This window comes from Eptatretus burgeri, chromosome 16 (assembly GCF_056783735.1).
Source record: "Eptatretus burgeri isolate ZD-2024b chromosome 16, Ebu_testis_v1, whole genome shotgun sequence".
Taxonomy (NCBI): Eukaryota; Metazoa; Chordata; class Myxini; order Myxiniformes; family Myxinidae; genus Eptatretus; species Eptatretus burgeri.
The window spans coordinates 59,832,133-59,847,600 of NC_140976.1; the positions used below are offsets into that span (position 1 = coordinate 59,832,133).

The 15,468-nt window shown below is 41.4% G+C and overlaps 1 protein-coding gene across 3 annotated transcripts in view; it reads right to left on the bottom strand.

Moving 5' to 3' along the window:
• Nucleotides 1–15,468, bottom strand: part of LOC147011145 (sodium/glucose cotransporter 1-like) — a 125,737-nt gene that overhangs the window by 14,155 nt on the left and 96,114 nt on the right. For 2 of the 3 annotated variants that reach the window (XM_085860343.1, XM_085860342.1), the window contains exons 12-15: nt 13,427–13,595; nt 8,684–8,899; nt 1,821–1,947; nt 594–659 (exon numbers count right to left, since the gene is read on the bottom strand). In XM_085860343.1, the coding sequence (XP_085716469.1) occupies nt 594–659; nt 1,821–1,947; nt 8,684–8,899; nt 13,427–13,595 (578 nt within the window). Of the gene's footprint in view, nt 1–593; nt 706–1,820; nt 1,948–8,683; nt 8,900–13,426; nt 13,596–15,468 lie in introns of all 3 variants that reach the window. The other variant, XR_015052524.1, reaches the window with a different exon arrangement.

Sequence of the window (15,468 nt, forward strand, 5' to 3'; positions counted from 1 at the left end):
CTAATTGATGAATGGCGAGTTTCCATTGAAATCCAAGATGGCCGTCATACGATGAAGACAACATTGAAAAAAAATGTCAAACACGATTTTCAGATATTGTGGGTCACAAGCTATCCAAAAAAAACCCACAGCAGTGAAAAATCTATATGAAATAGTCACGAAATGACAAACGAACAGACTAGAATGTCGTTTTTGGCCATATCTCTCAATGGTGAAAAATGACTTTAAAAATCGTCTGATCCAAGTCTAGATCTGTATCGTCACCAAAATCTAATCATTTTGTCCGCGTCATCTACCCAAGCTCTCCACCAAATTTTGTCTGAATCCATCTGCAACTTTTTGAGATATCCTGTTCACAGACAGACAGACAGACAGAAAGAGAGACAGACAGACAGAAAGAGAGACAGACAGACGTGGGTGCAACCATAACTACCATCCACCTTCAGTGGCAGAGGTAAAAAAAATCACGATTGGAACGAACAAGCAGGTCTATTGGCAGTACAACACCGTGGATGAATCCCAGCATGGCCTGGATATTATTTGGAGAAAATCAAATCAACAACAGTAAACAAACATCAAGTTCTTTCACCCACCCATGTTGGATATTTCTGTTGTGTGTACTTCACTTTCCTTCTTTTGTTGGGTTTCTTCAATCGCCTCTGCAAACAGGTGAACGCAGAGTGTGAGTATGAATTTTTGTAGATGCTGTCGAGGCTCATATGAGAGAAAACACACAGAAACGCACAACAAGGGGAGCAGGAGACAAGAGGGGCAGGAGAGGGAAGGAAAAAAAAAACATGTTGGGAAATTTTGGCAGCAAATTTGTACTTGCATCTATCTAAACTTCCGAGGTAAATATTTACAATTCAAGTTTCAAAAATGAAATAATGTCATTAAACTACTTAGAAATTAATCGGTATTCATAGAATACTTACTCCACACAGTCTTGAGAAGGACTTGGTGTGAGCAGAGGCCTGTAACTACCCTGGGGCCCGGACCGAATTGGGGCCTGTGCTTATTCCTTCATTTTTTTTTTGTTTCACATCATGATTGTTTGTGATGATAAAAACCCCAGGGGTGGGGGGCAAATTTATTTTGTGTCTCCCTCCAAGCCATTCAGGGTGATTTCCCAGCATGCCGTTGCCATGCATAGTGAAGCCTTCCCTCGTAAAATAAACCACTGTGGGAACAATTTACATCATCACAATCGTGGTAATGACGAAATGAACACAGGAATGTTGCCCACACCCCATTCGGATGAAGTGTGTTCAACGAATTTGCATGTAGGGATAAGTGAATAACACCCCAATTTCCCATAAATGCAGCATGTGTTTCTGATGACGAAAATAAGGAAACCTCCGTATCGGTTGTATGTATATATATATATATATATATATATATATATATATATATATATATATATATATATATATATATATATATATATATATATATATATACATACTATTTGAAGGGGGATCTTTATTTAGTATTACCCGGAGGCCCATTCTCGCTCTCGGCAGCCCTGGGTGCGAGCCAACTCTTCTGACAGCAAATTTGTTCTTGTATATATCTGTACATCATTTACATGTAAATGTTTACAAATTATACTTTGAAAATTTTTGATGTACACTCAATATGCGCTATATCAAATGGTGATGTAACAACATGTGGTGAAGTTTCAATTTCCTCCATTAAACGGTTTTCAATGTATGCTCTTAACAAAATGCAGACACACACATACGTGACCAATTGCTGAACTCCGCTTCTCGCTTCGCGCACACGGGCTAATAAACATTTATCAATTGAATAATGAATACCGTCATGTTCTACATATGATGGATTCATAATGATATTTCGATTCTCCAGATGTAGTTTGAACTGCAGTGAATCCAGCTCCACACGAGGCTCCTTGCTGTGTCGAGTCGACCAGCACAGGCGATGCAGCTTCAAAAAAGAAGAACACAATTTATCAATCAAGGGTTGCACGAGTGTGCATTGCTTCGATACATGTTCAGCATTTACCAGCATTTTGAAAATGCTCCTTTCTTTGACTGGAGGGCTATGCTGAAAGCTCAGTGTGGGCACTTCCAGGATAATATTACTCAATCTTTTTCATATCTGTTGACTCGAGGGGCAAGGATCAGGTTAATGTTGATTACAGTCAAACCCTGTCTGATTGTCTAAGAAAATATTGATTTGGGGTGGCCTCAGGGTGGTGCCAGTGAGCTTGAGTTGGAGTGAAGTGAAACACCTGGTAAGATGGTAGGTGTGGTGGCATTCGGTGGAGTTGTCCATTGCAACAGAGGCGATGCTGGAGGAATTTGCTCAAGGTCTGCCATCTGCTTGGAAATCAGCAAACATTACTGCCCTGCATAAAAAATGTGCAAAAATGGATCCCTGCAACTACAGACCAATCAGCCTTCTCCCAATCATCAGCAAGGTTATGGAATCCATCATCGCTTCAGACATTAAATCCTTCCTCTTCTCCAATGGCTTGATTTCCGATTATTAATTTGGTTTCAAACCAGGTCACTCTACCCTGGATATGCTATTTCTGCTCTCCCAACAATGGATGGAGGTCCTCAATGCTGGACATGAAATCAGAAACTGGTCCAACACATGGAACATGTCTTTCAATCCAGACAAATCTCACACTCTCACCATGTCTCTCCGAAAGGACCGTTTGGAAACCCCTCCCCACCCCCCCATCTACTTTCTCAACAATCTTCTTGAAGAAGTCCTTTCTTCCAAGCTTTTGGGTTTCACTATCTGCCATGATCTTTCCTGGGAAGGCCACATTTCCAACATGGCCTCCAAAGCCAGTCGCCGACTGGGAATTCCTCCGTCGTGCAAAGTCCTTCCTTGACCCACCTGAGCTCCTGACCACTTACAAAGCTTTCATCTGCAGCCTGATGGAGTACTGTTCTCCCCTCTGGGCTGGTGCTCCTGCCTCCCACCTTTCTCGGCTTCACGCTGTGGAAACCAAGGCAAATGGATCATTGGCATCTCCCAGGATGAGGCTGTGTCATTGGGCCTCACTGCGGGCAGGTCGGTGGTCTGTCTTCTGCCGTCTCCTCCTTGGTCTCGACCCCCCCCCCCGCCGCCCTCCACTGCTCTGTCTGCGATTTGTCCCCACCACATTTCCGCAGGGTGCTCAAGGTCCGCCAACAACCCCCTTCTGGTAAACTACCAAAATCACGAATCACTGCTCATCTTCACTCTTTCATTCCTCTTTTTCTCCACCTTTGGAATAAACTCCTTCACTCTGTTCAATCCCATTCTTCCCTCCAGGCCTTCAAAACAGCTGTTCCCCACCACCTCTTATCGTCCCCCATCCAAATCCTCGATCTTTTCCCTCCCGTTATTCCACCCCAAACCCACCTCCTTCAAATTCCCTGCTTTCCTTCCTGAAAGTCCCTGTAATGTCCATCTTTTATTCCCCGTGTTCCCCGCCCCATCCCTTTCCCTTCCACAGATCTCCTAATGTCTCTGTTCCCCACTGTATTGTCCTTTCCACTCCCACCCCTCCTGTCTCATGCTCCCCTTGCTGTGCATTATGTGTTAGCTCTCACATGAGCCTCGACAAGGAATACAAAAAAAAATTTTTAAATAGGGCTCACGCTGGGGTCTGTTTGCTTTGGTGGCCAATCAGAGAGAGTTTTGAAGCGTTGGTACCAATGGTCGTTCTCCAGGTGTCTGAGGTATTTCATATCGAATACATCTGGCCTGTTCAGACCTTCAGCATTGGTTGTCCACTTTTCTGACCCATACACAAGGACAAATAGTATCAGGGAAAAGTATAAATCTTCATTTTTGTTGCACGTTGGATGCACATCCTGCAGAAAAGTGGTCCATCCAGTCGGCTGAGATCAGTTGCTGCTTTGGTGATGGGAGAAGTGATGCCATCAGAGAGAGAGAGAGAGAGAGAGAGAGAGAGAGAGAGAGAGAGAGAGAGAGAGAGAGAGAGAGAGAGAGAGAGGGAGTGAGAGAGGGAGTGAGAGAGAGAGTGAGAGATAGAGAGAGAGATAGGGTGAGAGAGAGAGTGAGAGAGAGAGAGAGAGAGAGAGAGAGAGAGAGAGAGAGAGAGAGAGAGAGAGAGAGAGAGAGAGAGAGAGACAGAGAGAGAGAGAGACAGAGAGAGAGAGAGACAGAGAGAGAGAGAGACAGACAGAGACAGACAGAGACAGACAGAGACAGACAGAGAGAGAGAGAGACAGACAGAGAGAGAGAGAGACAGACAGAGGCAGACAGAGAGAGAGAGAGAGACAGACAGAGACAGACAGAGAGAGAGAGAGACAGACAGAGACAGACAGAGACAGACAGAGACAGACAGAGACAGACAGAGACAGACAGAGACAGACAGAGACAGACAGAGACAGACAGAGACAGACAGAGACAGACAGAGACAGACAGAGACAGACAGAGACAGACAGACAGAGACAGACAGAGACAGACAGAGACAGACAGAGACAGACAGACAGAGACAGACAGAGACAGACAGAGACAGACAGACAGAGACAGACAGAGACAGACAGACAGACAGACAGACAGACAGACAGACAGACAGACAGACAGACAGACAGACAGACAGACAGACAGACAGACAGACAGACAGACAGACAGACAGACAGACAGACAGACAGACAGAGAGAGAGAGAGAGAGAGAGAGAGAGAGAGAGAGAGAGAGAGAGAGAGAGAGAGAGAGAGAGAGAGAGAGAGAGAGAGAGAGAGAGAGAGAGAGAGAGAGAGGGAGAGAGAGAGAGAGAGAGAGAGAGAGAGAGAGAGAGAGAGAGAGAGAGAGAGAGAGAGAGAGAGGGCCAGCTCTGTTGATTTATGAGCCCAGTTATGTGAACTGGTCTACGTATTACACTCGTTCACCATGGATCTCTCAGTCAGGTGGGTTGACATTATTGGTTACGTCAGCCATAGCTTTTGTATTGAGCCAATTGATATACATTGCCACACATTTGGCTTCTTGCAGTACCAGCAGCAAGTTTTTGAAGGCAATTTCACTGATGGTGAAGATAACTACATTGTCAGCATAGTCTAAGTCCGTAAGCTGATATTGCCCAAGGATTATTACACAGTCGTTGTGAAGGAGATGGTCGATAATGGTGTTGAACACCTCTGGGGGCAAGCATGCATCCCTTTTGTACAACTGACTGAATCTAAAATTCCTGAGTTTATTTCCAATTTCAACAGTGCTACACGTATCAATGTAAAGAGATATGTGAATTCCAGAAGGGCTGGAGGAATGCCACAAATGCTAAATACTTTCCGAAGTGATTCATGGCATACCCAGTCAAAATCTACTTTAAAGTCGATGAAGGCAATGTCGGCACATCTGTTGAATTCCTTGGATTGTTCAATCAGCTGACGAATGGCAAAGATCTGTTCTGTGGTACTCCTTCCTAGAGAAACTCCTGCCTGTTCTGGGCAGTGTTTGCCCCAAAGAACAGCTGGCCCCACTCAAGCATGGAGAACTTGGACAAACAGCTGACCCAGTATGGAAAAGTGATGCTGTAATGGATGCTGCACACAAGCTCATCACCTTTTCCTTTCCAAATTGGGAGAAGAATTCCACATCTCCAGTCATTTGAAATTGTCTTCGTGATCCGCACAGTTTGATCATTGTATCTCCCCCACTCTTGATGACCTCGACTGCAATTGCACAGATCCTTTATGCACGGTGGTTTATTTAGCTTCTTGATAGTTGCTTGCACCTCTGATAAGGTGTCCAAGCTGGTGTTGTAGTTTTTATCACTTATTGCATCACGAGCTTCCTCTATGAGTACTGGATGTTGATCACTGGGAGTGTTGGATTGGGGGGGATGGTTGTTGCTCAAAACATGGGAGAAGTGTTGATACTATCTTTTGAGGCAGTCAGTGGTACTTGTTTACTGTCATCCTCATCTTTGACCACATTGGACTTGTCTCTGCACTAGATATAGCAGCACTGTAGCTGTTTAAATGCTGTGTTGATGGTGCACAGCCACTGCTGATTCTATGTTGGTTTTGTTGTCCCAGTAAGCTGAGATGTCATATTTCAAGGCTTTGTCACGTTTTCAGGTGAGCCATCGTATTTCAGACCTTGCCTTTCATTCAGGCCGATCTCTCACTGTCAATTATTCTCAGTGTTGCTTCAGTGATCCCAGTTTTTGGGGGTTTTTTTTCTTTGCAGTTTGGGGTTCATGAAGGGCTTTTGAGGCAGCATGGACAACGTCACATTTGGAATTGTTCCACACATCTATTCAGCATCATGAACAATGTTGAGAAGGGTGAAGGGAATCGTTATCTTCACCTTGTACTCATTAAGAACCAGAGTGTCATTGAGTGCAGCAGTGTTAAAGGTCATGCTTGAACACAAAGATTAAAGGAAAAAGCCAGTTATCATTCGAGCCAGTTATCATTTGCTATCCTGGACCATGCTGAGCTCATGATTCCTCTCCTTGTGACATTGTTGTGACAAAAAAAAGTCATTGTTGACATCGTCGCCTGCCTCAGTGGGGGCATAACAGAGGGAAATGATCAGACACCCATGATGGTGTTTGGATCTTTAAGTAAGAAGGTGGGGTAATGAGAAATTCCATCTATTAAGGGCCTTTCTTGTCTTCCTGTCCAGGGCAGAGCCACTCCAACCATATGGATAGGCTACCATCAGTACTGCCAGACCAAAGATAGTCGTCCCCACTCAATGTCTCGCCCAAATCAAGTAGTCGTCTCTCTTGGCAGCCAGTGAGGTTGATCTTCAGGCGGGACAGTTCTTGCAATAAGAAAGGAATTCCTCGATCTGGGTGGAGGGTGAGCACATTGTATGTCACAAATCTCATTGTTTTGCAAAAGTTCAGTTTTGTTTCTTGTTCAAGAATCAAGGGGTGGTTCAGGGGTTGAGATCCGGAACGGTCATTCTGTAAAACTATTCTTAGTAGGTTTTGTAACAATGGACGACAATGCTTGACCCAGAGACATGTGGACAGTTTGAATGGGTAATCCTTTGTAATCCAGGCAGATTGATGTTTTGCAGAAACAAATATGGGACTTTCAAAATGATGTGTAAATGTATGAGGCCTTTCACGTTCGTGCTGTGTTTTCATTGACTCACTTCCACGAGTAGTGTCACTTTTAGGCTGCCTTCACTGGGGCAAATCTGCGGATCAAACTCCCGATATTTATAACAGCTCTCACTAATTACACAGCTCCCACTTCCCCCCACCCCCCGCCCCTCCCTCCCCACAACATGATTAATTGCAATTGTAATTTTAAAAGTTGATTTTAAACGTATCCTGTGCATTCACAAGTCCCAGATGTGACCTTTCCATCACCCTTAAGAAGCACCCAAACCAGATACGGTGTCTCCCCCAGGGAAGTCTGCCTGGTACACCTGGCTCCCAGATAAATATAGATGGCACAAGCTTTGTGTAATTTTTACGTCGAGAAGATGTCCTTTGTCAAAAACTCAGTAACCATTTCTTTGTTGGTAATGACGCACGACATCGTCTTTCCAATAGCAGATTGGCAAGACTATGTATATAATAGCAGATTCCTTTAAATAAATCACCAAGCCTGCCATGTTCACATGAGGCACTCCCACGAGGCTGAAAGTCCACTCAGTGGCAGCAATGGTCGAGGGTTTGGGTAAAATGGACCCACCCAGCCACATTTCTTCAGGCATTCCACCGGTCCTCATCATGGGGAGTCTGCATTACGGACAGCTGCTGAAAGATCTCAGCTCTGTCGTTGAACTGAGAAAGTTCTCCAATGCTTTCGTTATGCAGAGGCACACCGCTTTCTTGTGGGCACCTTTCCAAGTATTATCGTTTCATTTTATAAGCTCTGTGACCCATTGTATGTCACAATCCTTGTCTCACATGCACAATGTGCTGTACGTCAGCATGCCCTGATGGTCGCTGCTGCGAGGGGTTTCTCTGCATCCGCACAATGCATTCAGGCATTGTTATTGTGAAAGGTCCATATTGACTCAACTTCAGCTTTACTTATTACTAACTACTGTAACGATTAAGGTCGTGATTTTATTAGTGGACATACACAAAAGGGCGATTAAATATTAAAATAGTATTTTTTTTATTACTAATCAATTTAACTGACTTTATTTTTTCTTTTCTTTAACTGATGGGGCAGCATTATTGTTTTATTTGTGGGGCAGTGCCCCAGAACCCTCAACAGACCAGCCTTTGATTGTTACCTTGCCAACCTAACGACAAAATGTATCATGTGACTGATAATTTGAATATATATTATGAGGATGGTGACTCAGTACACCTTTCACTTACTAACACAGGTTGCATTGCCAAACAGACATATATATATACATATATATACATATATATACATATATACACATATATATACATATATATATACATATATATACATATATATACATATATATATATACATATATATACATATATATACATATATATACATATATATACATATATATATACATATATATACATATATATACATATATACATATATACATATATATACATATATATACACATATATATATATATATATATATATATATATATATATATATATATATATATATATATATATATATACATCAACTCAATTTGATAATATTTTCAGAGAAAATACTGAAATAGCTTCTCTAAGTTGTGAAGAAACAAAGATAGAAAAGTTTACATACATGTTTGTCATCAATCGGAGGTGTCAACAATGAAATAACCACAGTGATGATGCAGGTTAGGATGAAAAGAATGATGGCAAAGTACAGGTAATGAACACCACAGATGATTGTGGGGCAGTTTGTTTTTTCTGCACAACTTCCTGTGCCGTAAGCAAACTCTGTAATCAACCGAGTCAATCCAATAAGTAATCCCAAAACGAGGCCCCAAAATGCTCCCTGCAAAACAAAAACAAAAAGCCAAAGTGAGAAACTGATACTTCACTTAAGGAACTTTGATGCAGGAGAAGGCCATTTGGCCAATCAAGCCTGTGACATATCAACACGACATTCCTTCAATTGAACAGTTTATCAATTAAATTAACTCAGGGGCGGAGAGGCTGGTGTTGGCTTAGTGGTTAGGGTGACTGGCTTGGGATCTTCGGGTGCTGAGTTCGAGCCACATTGGCTGCTGAATTAATACCAGGTGTCGTTGACTCAGCCTGTCATCCTTCCAAGTTCGGTGAAATGAGTACCAGTGTACTGGTATCAGGACACAGCATCAGTGGACAGTTGTGCCCCAACAAAATGATGGCTACCTGGCAGCCAAAGCTGCCATATGCAAGAAGAAGAATAAGACCTGGGGTTTGGGGATTGGAGGAGTGGTCATGACAAGAGTCCAGCAAAGACTACATATCACCTCAGTGTACCTGCTGTATATACAGTACATATACTCTACTGGTCAAAAGTTTTAGAACACCCCCATTTTTCAGTTTTTACTAAAATTCTAATAGTTCAAGTCCAGTGAATAACCTGAAATGGTACAAAGCTAAGCGATAAACTGCCTGAGGTTAAAAAAAAAGGTTTAGGTCACCAAAAACTGAAAATAATGTAAATTTCAGAGTTGTTAAAAAGGCCCTTTTCAGGGAACATGTAATGGGTTAGCAACTGCAGCTGTTCTGCAGCAATGGAAGTAAATTAAGCCTTGAAAGTTGACGCAAACAATTGCTACAGGTGTCCCAACTTTTGTTGATTAGTTACAGACCCTCTTTCTGTATAAAAGCAGTGCTGGGACAGACCGTGTTGCGACACCTTCTGAAGCAATATTTGGACAATGTTGTACTGCAGGAAGTAGTATATTGCCTTCATAATGGCGAGAAAAAGACAATTAACAAAGGAAGACAGATAGACCATTATAACCCTTAAAAGTGGAATTCTTTTCTTAAGAGAAATTGCAAAGTAAGCCAAGGTGTCAGTGAGTAGTTTCCTACTCCATCAAAAGGCACTTGGAAACTGGAGGAAACTCAGACAGGAAGAGGTCTGGCAGATCCAAAGCCACAACACAATCAGAAAACAAGTTTCTGAGAGTCAACTAACAAATCGACTCACAGGACAGCAGCTTCAAGCACAGCTTAACACTGGTCGAAGCAAGGAATTCTCAGTTTCAACTGTGAAGAGAAGACTTTGAGCTACAGGTTTGACAGGTCGATTGGCAGTAAGAAAGCCAATGCTAAGATGGCAAAATAAGAAAAAGAGGCTTGCCTGGGCCATGAAGCACCGCCAGTGGACTTCTGAAAACTGGAAGAAGGTCTCATGGACTGATGAATCAAAATTTGAAATATTTGGTTAATCACGCTGGGTGTTTGTATGCCGTCGAGTAGGCGAAAGGATGGTTCCTCATTGTGTGACACCAACTGTCAAACATGGAAGAGGAAGCGTGATGATCTGGGGCTCTTTTGCTGGATCCAGAGTCGTCGACTTGCACAGAGTGACTGGCACCCTGAATCAAAAACTGCTACCACAGCATTTTGCAGCGCCATGCAATACCCTCTGGTCTACGTCTAGTTGGTCAGGGGTTCATCCTACAGCGAGATAATGACCCAAAACATACCTCCAGTCTATGTCAGAACTACCTTGGAAGAAAAGAACAAGACGGTAGGCTTCAAATCATGGAATGGCCAGCACAGTCTCCAGACTTAAACCCCATCGAGCTGGTTTGGGATGAACTGAACAGAAGGGTGAAAACAAAGCAACCTACAAGTGCAACACATTTGTGGGAACTCTGCAACAGTGTTGGGAAGAACTTTCCAAACAATATTTGATTTCCATTGTAGAAAGAATGCCACGAGTATGTTCGGCTGTTATATCTCCAAAAGGTGGCGAGTTTGATGAGTCAAAAATTTAGATTAAATTTTGTTCAACAAAACGATTCCATGATTTATTTTTCATCTGCAATTGTTTATTTGTTCTCTGCTTTAATTTCAGAGTATATTGAAACATTACACTGATTAAATTTCAGTAAAAACTGGGAAAATGGGGGTGTTCTAAAACTTTTGACCAGTAGAGTATATTTCAAAAAAGTACCTCTTCCTGGAATTCATGATCATGAACAATGGTCACATGAGCAATTGCTGTAAGGGTTCTGAACAATGGAGGATGCTTTGCACACATCTACCGTTTCAGCAGTCATCACCCACTTTTGCGAGGATTTACGCAGCCGGGAAATAAGATTTTTATAGTACTTCTGGCTCAAGATGTAATGATGGGTTGGCATTACTAAAATTCATTTTGATTCCCATGTGATGGGCTGGCATTGTTAAAAACAAAAAAACAAACCCATATCCGAGGGAAGTGGTTCAGTTTGGCTCTTTTAATAGGAAATAGGCAAATCCAAGAAATGAACGAAACCCTTTAGAATTACCATATATAACCCTTTAGAACTCTCTGTAATTACACTTTATTACTCATTAGAATTAAACACGTTGGGGCAGAGAGGTTCTTCTTCTTCTCCTTTGTTAGAAGATAACTTTCTCACACAATCAATCCTGCCCCTGCCCCCACTCTGTCACTCGCTGCCTGTCACCATCCTTAATCACTGCCCCCCCCACCTCTTCATATCCTTGCTATCCTCATCCTTGTCATGAGCCAATTTAGATATCGTCTACCTCCCACCATCCTCTTCCATCTTGTACACCTCCTCTTCCATATAATTTCTCTCCTGATCCATACGGCCCTGCATCTGGCTGCCTCCCCCTATCCTTGATCTTCTATATCCTCTTCCAAAACTTTATTTCCTCCAACTGCTTTCGCTACCTCATCCATCCACCATACCTAGTTTCTGTCCTTCGCCGATCCTGACGTCCTTCCACACAAAACTTCTGCAATTCCCATAAACGCCTCTCCATACTTCTTCCACTCCTCCTCCAGACAAAACCAGGGGACTCTGGACAAAACTGGGGGAAGAAAGCAGGTATAAGGATGGGTGCGGAGCAGCCACGAGCTGGCGATGGGGAGATAAGCAGGATGAGGTGATGGGCAGGACCATGAAACAAAGGCACATGAGCAGGTCGACGAACACAGGCAGAGGCAGTCAGGCAGGCAACCTCCTCTCTTCAAACTCGATTCTCCTCACAATTTTTGTTCTCCTCAGAACCTTTTCCTCTGACGCATTCTCCTCTCACCTCAGACCCACCTGCTCTCTTGTTCGCTCCTCCCTCTTCTCCCCGGGCAATGCTCCGCCGCCTGAAGGCATCTATCACTCCGCCGCTGAAGGCATTCATCGCCCCGCTCCTATCTTCCTCTCTTGCCAAGTCTCCTGGCGCCTCCGGTCGAGGTTTACATTCGGATTTATACACACAATTTCCTTAGCCATAATCCCTCACTAAATTTCACCAATTTTACCTTTTTACTCAATAAAAAAATCACCCCCTGTATGGTGCACATACAAACAGGACATTTCTTAATCTGACATATCCCTACCTATACTATTACGTCGAGATTTGCTAACTACCCGTACATGGACCATGCTGCTCTTTACATTACCATCTGTTCTCAGGTAATATCTAACCCCCTCCCACCTCCACAAAAGTACAGTATGCAACTTTAATGAAACCATTTTTCACAGCATGGCCACAGAAGAGTAAAAATAGGTGCAACACCCCTGGGCGCTCACCCGGTAGCGGCTGGATAAGAAAACCAGCGAACCACCTATAGGCGTGAATGATCCACAAAATATGTAACAGAGAAGAAAGTAAATACCTATGGATATTTTTTTTTCATGCCGTGAACAAACTTTGATACATCACGGGTGATGAAGGTTGTCGTCAAATTTCATTGAAATTGTTTGTGTAGTTTCTGAGAATAAGTTGCAAGTGTTTCCGGACTGACGATGCGGCATCCCATAAGCTCCCTGGAACTACGTTCCACGTGAGAAACAAAACTATAACTTGTAATAGGTGTCCTCAACCATCCTTTACCATGTTGTGGTACGTTGGCCAATGCCCTTTACTTTTTTTTTCTTCCACCCTCACCTTTTCACCTTTATTCCCTTTTAAATTTGTTTTCTCTGCAGCTGCTTGAGCAATTTGCTCAAAACTTTAAACGTGGGAGTGCTTACCCGTGGATAATTGTTTTAATAAAGGACAGGTTTGGGGGCAGAGGAGTAGCAGCTGAAACCCAAATCCTATCACGGTTCCTCTTGCTGACACCATCTTTGCTCCTTGCATATTTGGGTTCCTTCTGATGACTCCAATGTAGTGTTTGGTTTTCTATTTGATTGCATGATGATTGGATGGAAAATGTGGCTGGCGTTCCAAAAAGTCTGTTTTCTGTCGGCATGGGTTGCAGCGTACTTATAAACATGTCAGGAATAAACAGCCTCGACCTCATTTGGCCTCGGCCAAACTAACTTGATTGGTTTAAAACAACAAACAGAAAGTCTGCATTTGGACACACACATGTCAACACAGATCTGGTCTCTCAACTCACCTGCTCATTGATGCGTTTAACGAAGATACCAAGGAAGAAGACAGAGGAAATGGGGGGACCAAGGTAGCTGCTTATAGACTGGATGTAGTCAAAGAGCTTTCCACTTTGTGCTCCCTGAATGATTGGGATCCAGGCGATGCTGACACCAATGAGTACCAAGATAAACACACTGAAAATACACATTCCATCACTCCATGTGAAATAATCCAACAATTCTCTTTATCAAACTTTGAGAAAAATAACAATACAAGTGAAAAATAATAATCAATCATTTCTGAAAGCAGATTCTGCATGAGGTTCACACTCACTTTATCAAATAAATTTGCAAGAAATTTTGAAAATCTGATTCGAATTATAAAAAAAACGATTTTGAAGAATTATCATTCATTTATTTCTTTACTTTGTTTTTTTATAGCTGTTATTTCATTGACCTTGACCTTTATGGAACTTTGCATCATTCATCACATTAAAATGGTTCATGCTATAGTTATGTTAAGTTATAGACACTTTTGTAAACTTAAATATGATCTTTCCAATGGTGAACAATTTGAAGTAGTATACCTTGTCATATACTTGCAATCCTCACCGAAATTTTGGGGAAAAATGAAAATTTTCAATTTTTGAGGGATCATGACTGTATTATATATGACTGATTAAGAAACATGTATTTCTTAAATACATGTAAACATGTATTTGAATACTACTACCATACAGTTATTACATGAAAAAATTTCAAACTTCTGGGATGGGTCAATAAAAATATATGGGGTCTCAAAGTTGGGTCTTCATACAAAACCAACATTTTTTTTTCTGGATTTCAACTGATCAGGTCATAAAATTTAATAGAGGTATACTCAGTTTTATGTTTGTTTCTTACAGGGCATTTATAGAAGAATAATCTCTGAAAATTTCAAGGCTCTAGCATTAATATTTAAAAAGTTGTGGGAGTTTAAAAGTAGCCGTTCATTTTGTGATGCTCGCAACGACCATAAAAATAGGGCCACAACCACATTTTCAACCCTCAATATCTTGGAGTTGACAGCATCTATGGTCCTAAAATTTTACGCAGCTTCATTTGGATACCTAGGAACAATTTTATGAAAGTTTAAAGTAAATCTGAGGGGATCAACTGGGAACATTTTCTTAAATTTGGTGATTTCAGATGGAATGACTCATGTATTTTAGAGGTCAATATAAGAATGAACTTTTAGGTGTTCTTATTTTTGCACCAGAAATCCCTCATCATCCTCAAGACAACAATGTTGTGATTAATGAACATTGTTGTTATAAATTATTTTATTTTATTGCCAGATGTTTTCCAATTTATATTCCACATATGTACGTCATCAGTAGTGGGTAAATGAGAAATCAGAGGCAATTTTTATCTCACCCCTTTCCCCCCCACATGCCCACCCCTTCCCCCCATTCAATTACATGTAAGATAATGTAGGAAATGTTTAACATTCACTTGTTAAAAAATTTCCCATTATTCTTACACGTAAATAATCTCTTCTACGCATGCTGGTAGAACCGGTTTAACCCCTAACATCTGACCTCCCATAACCCCACCCCTTTTTGCATTCACTTATTATTATTATTATTATTTTTAATTCGCATTATTCTTCCACATTAAGGAATCTCTTCTGTGCATGCGCATTGACACTATGCCAAGATACATAAATAGAATATTTTTTTTTCTCAGAGTTCTTCCACATCTGATCACCTTGACACCATGCTAGGATATATATATATATATATATATATATATATATATATATATATATATATATATATATATATATATATATATATATATATATATATATATATATATATATATATATATATATATATATATATATATATATATATATATATATATATATATATATATATATATATATATATATATATATATATATATATATATATATATATATATATATTGTTACGGATTCAGCGGTGGCGGGATTCGCACCCGACTCTTGACCCCAGTGTTAAGAATTCGGACGAGTGATGTCAATCACACCCTACTCTTGACA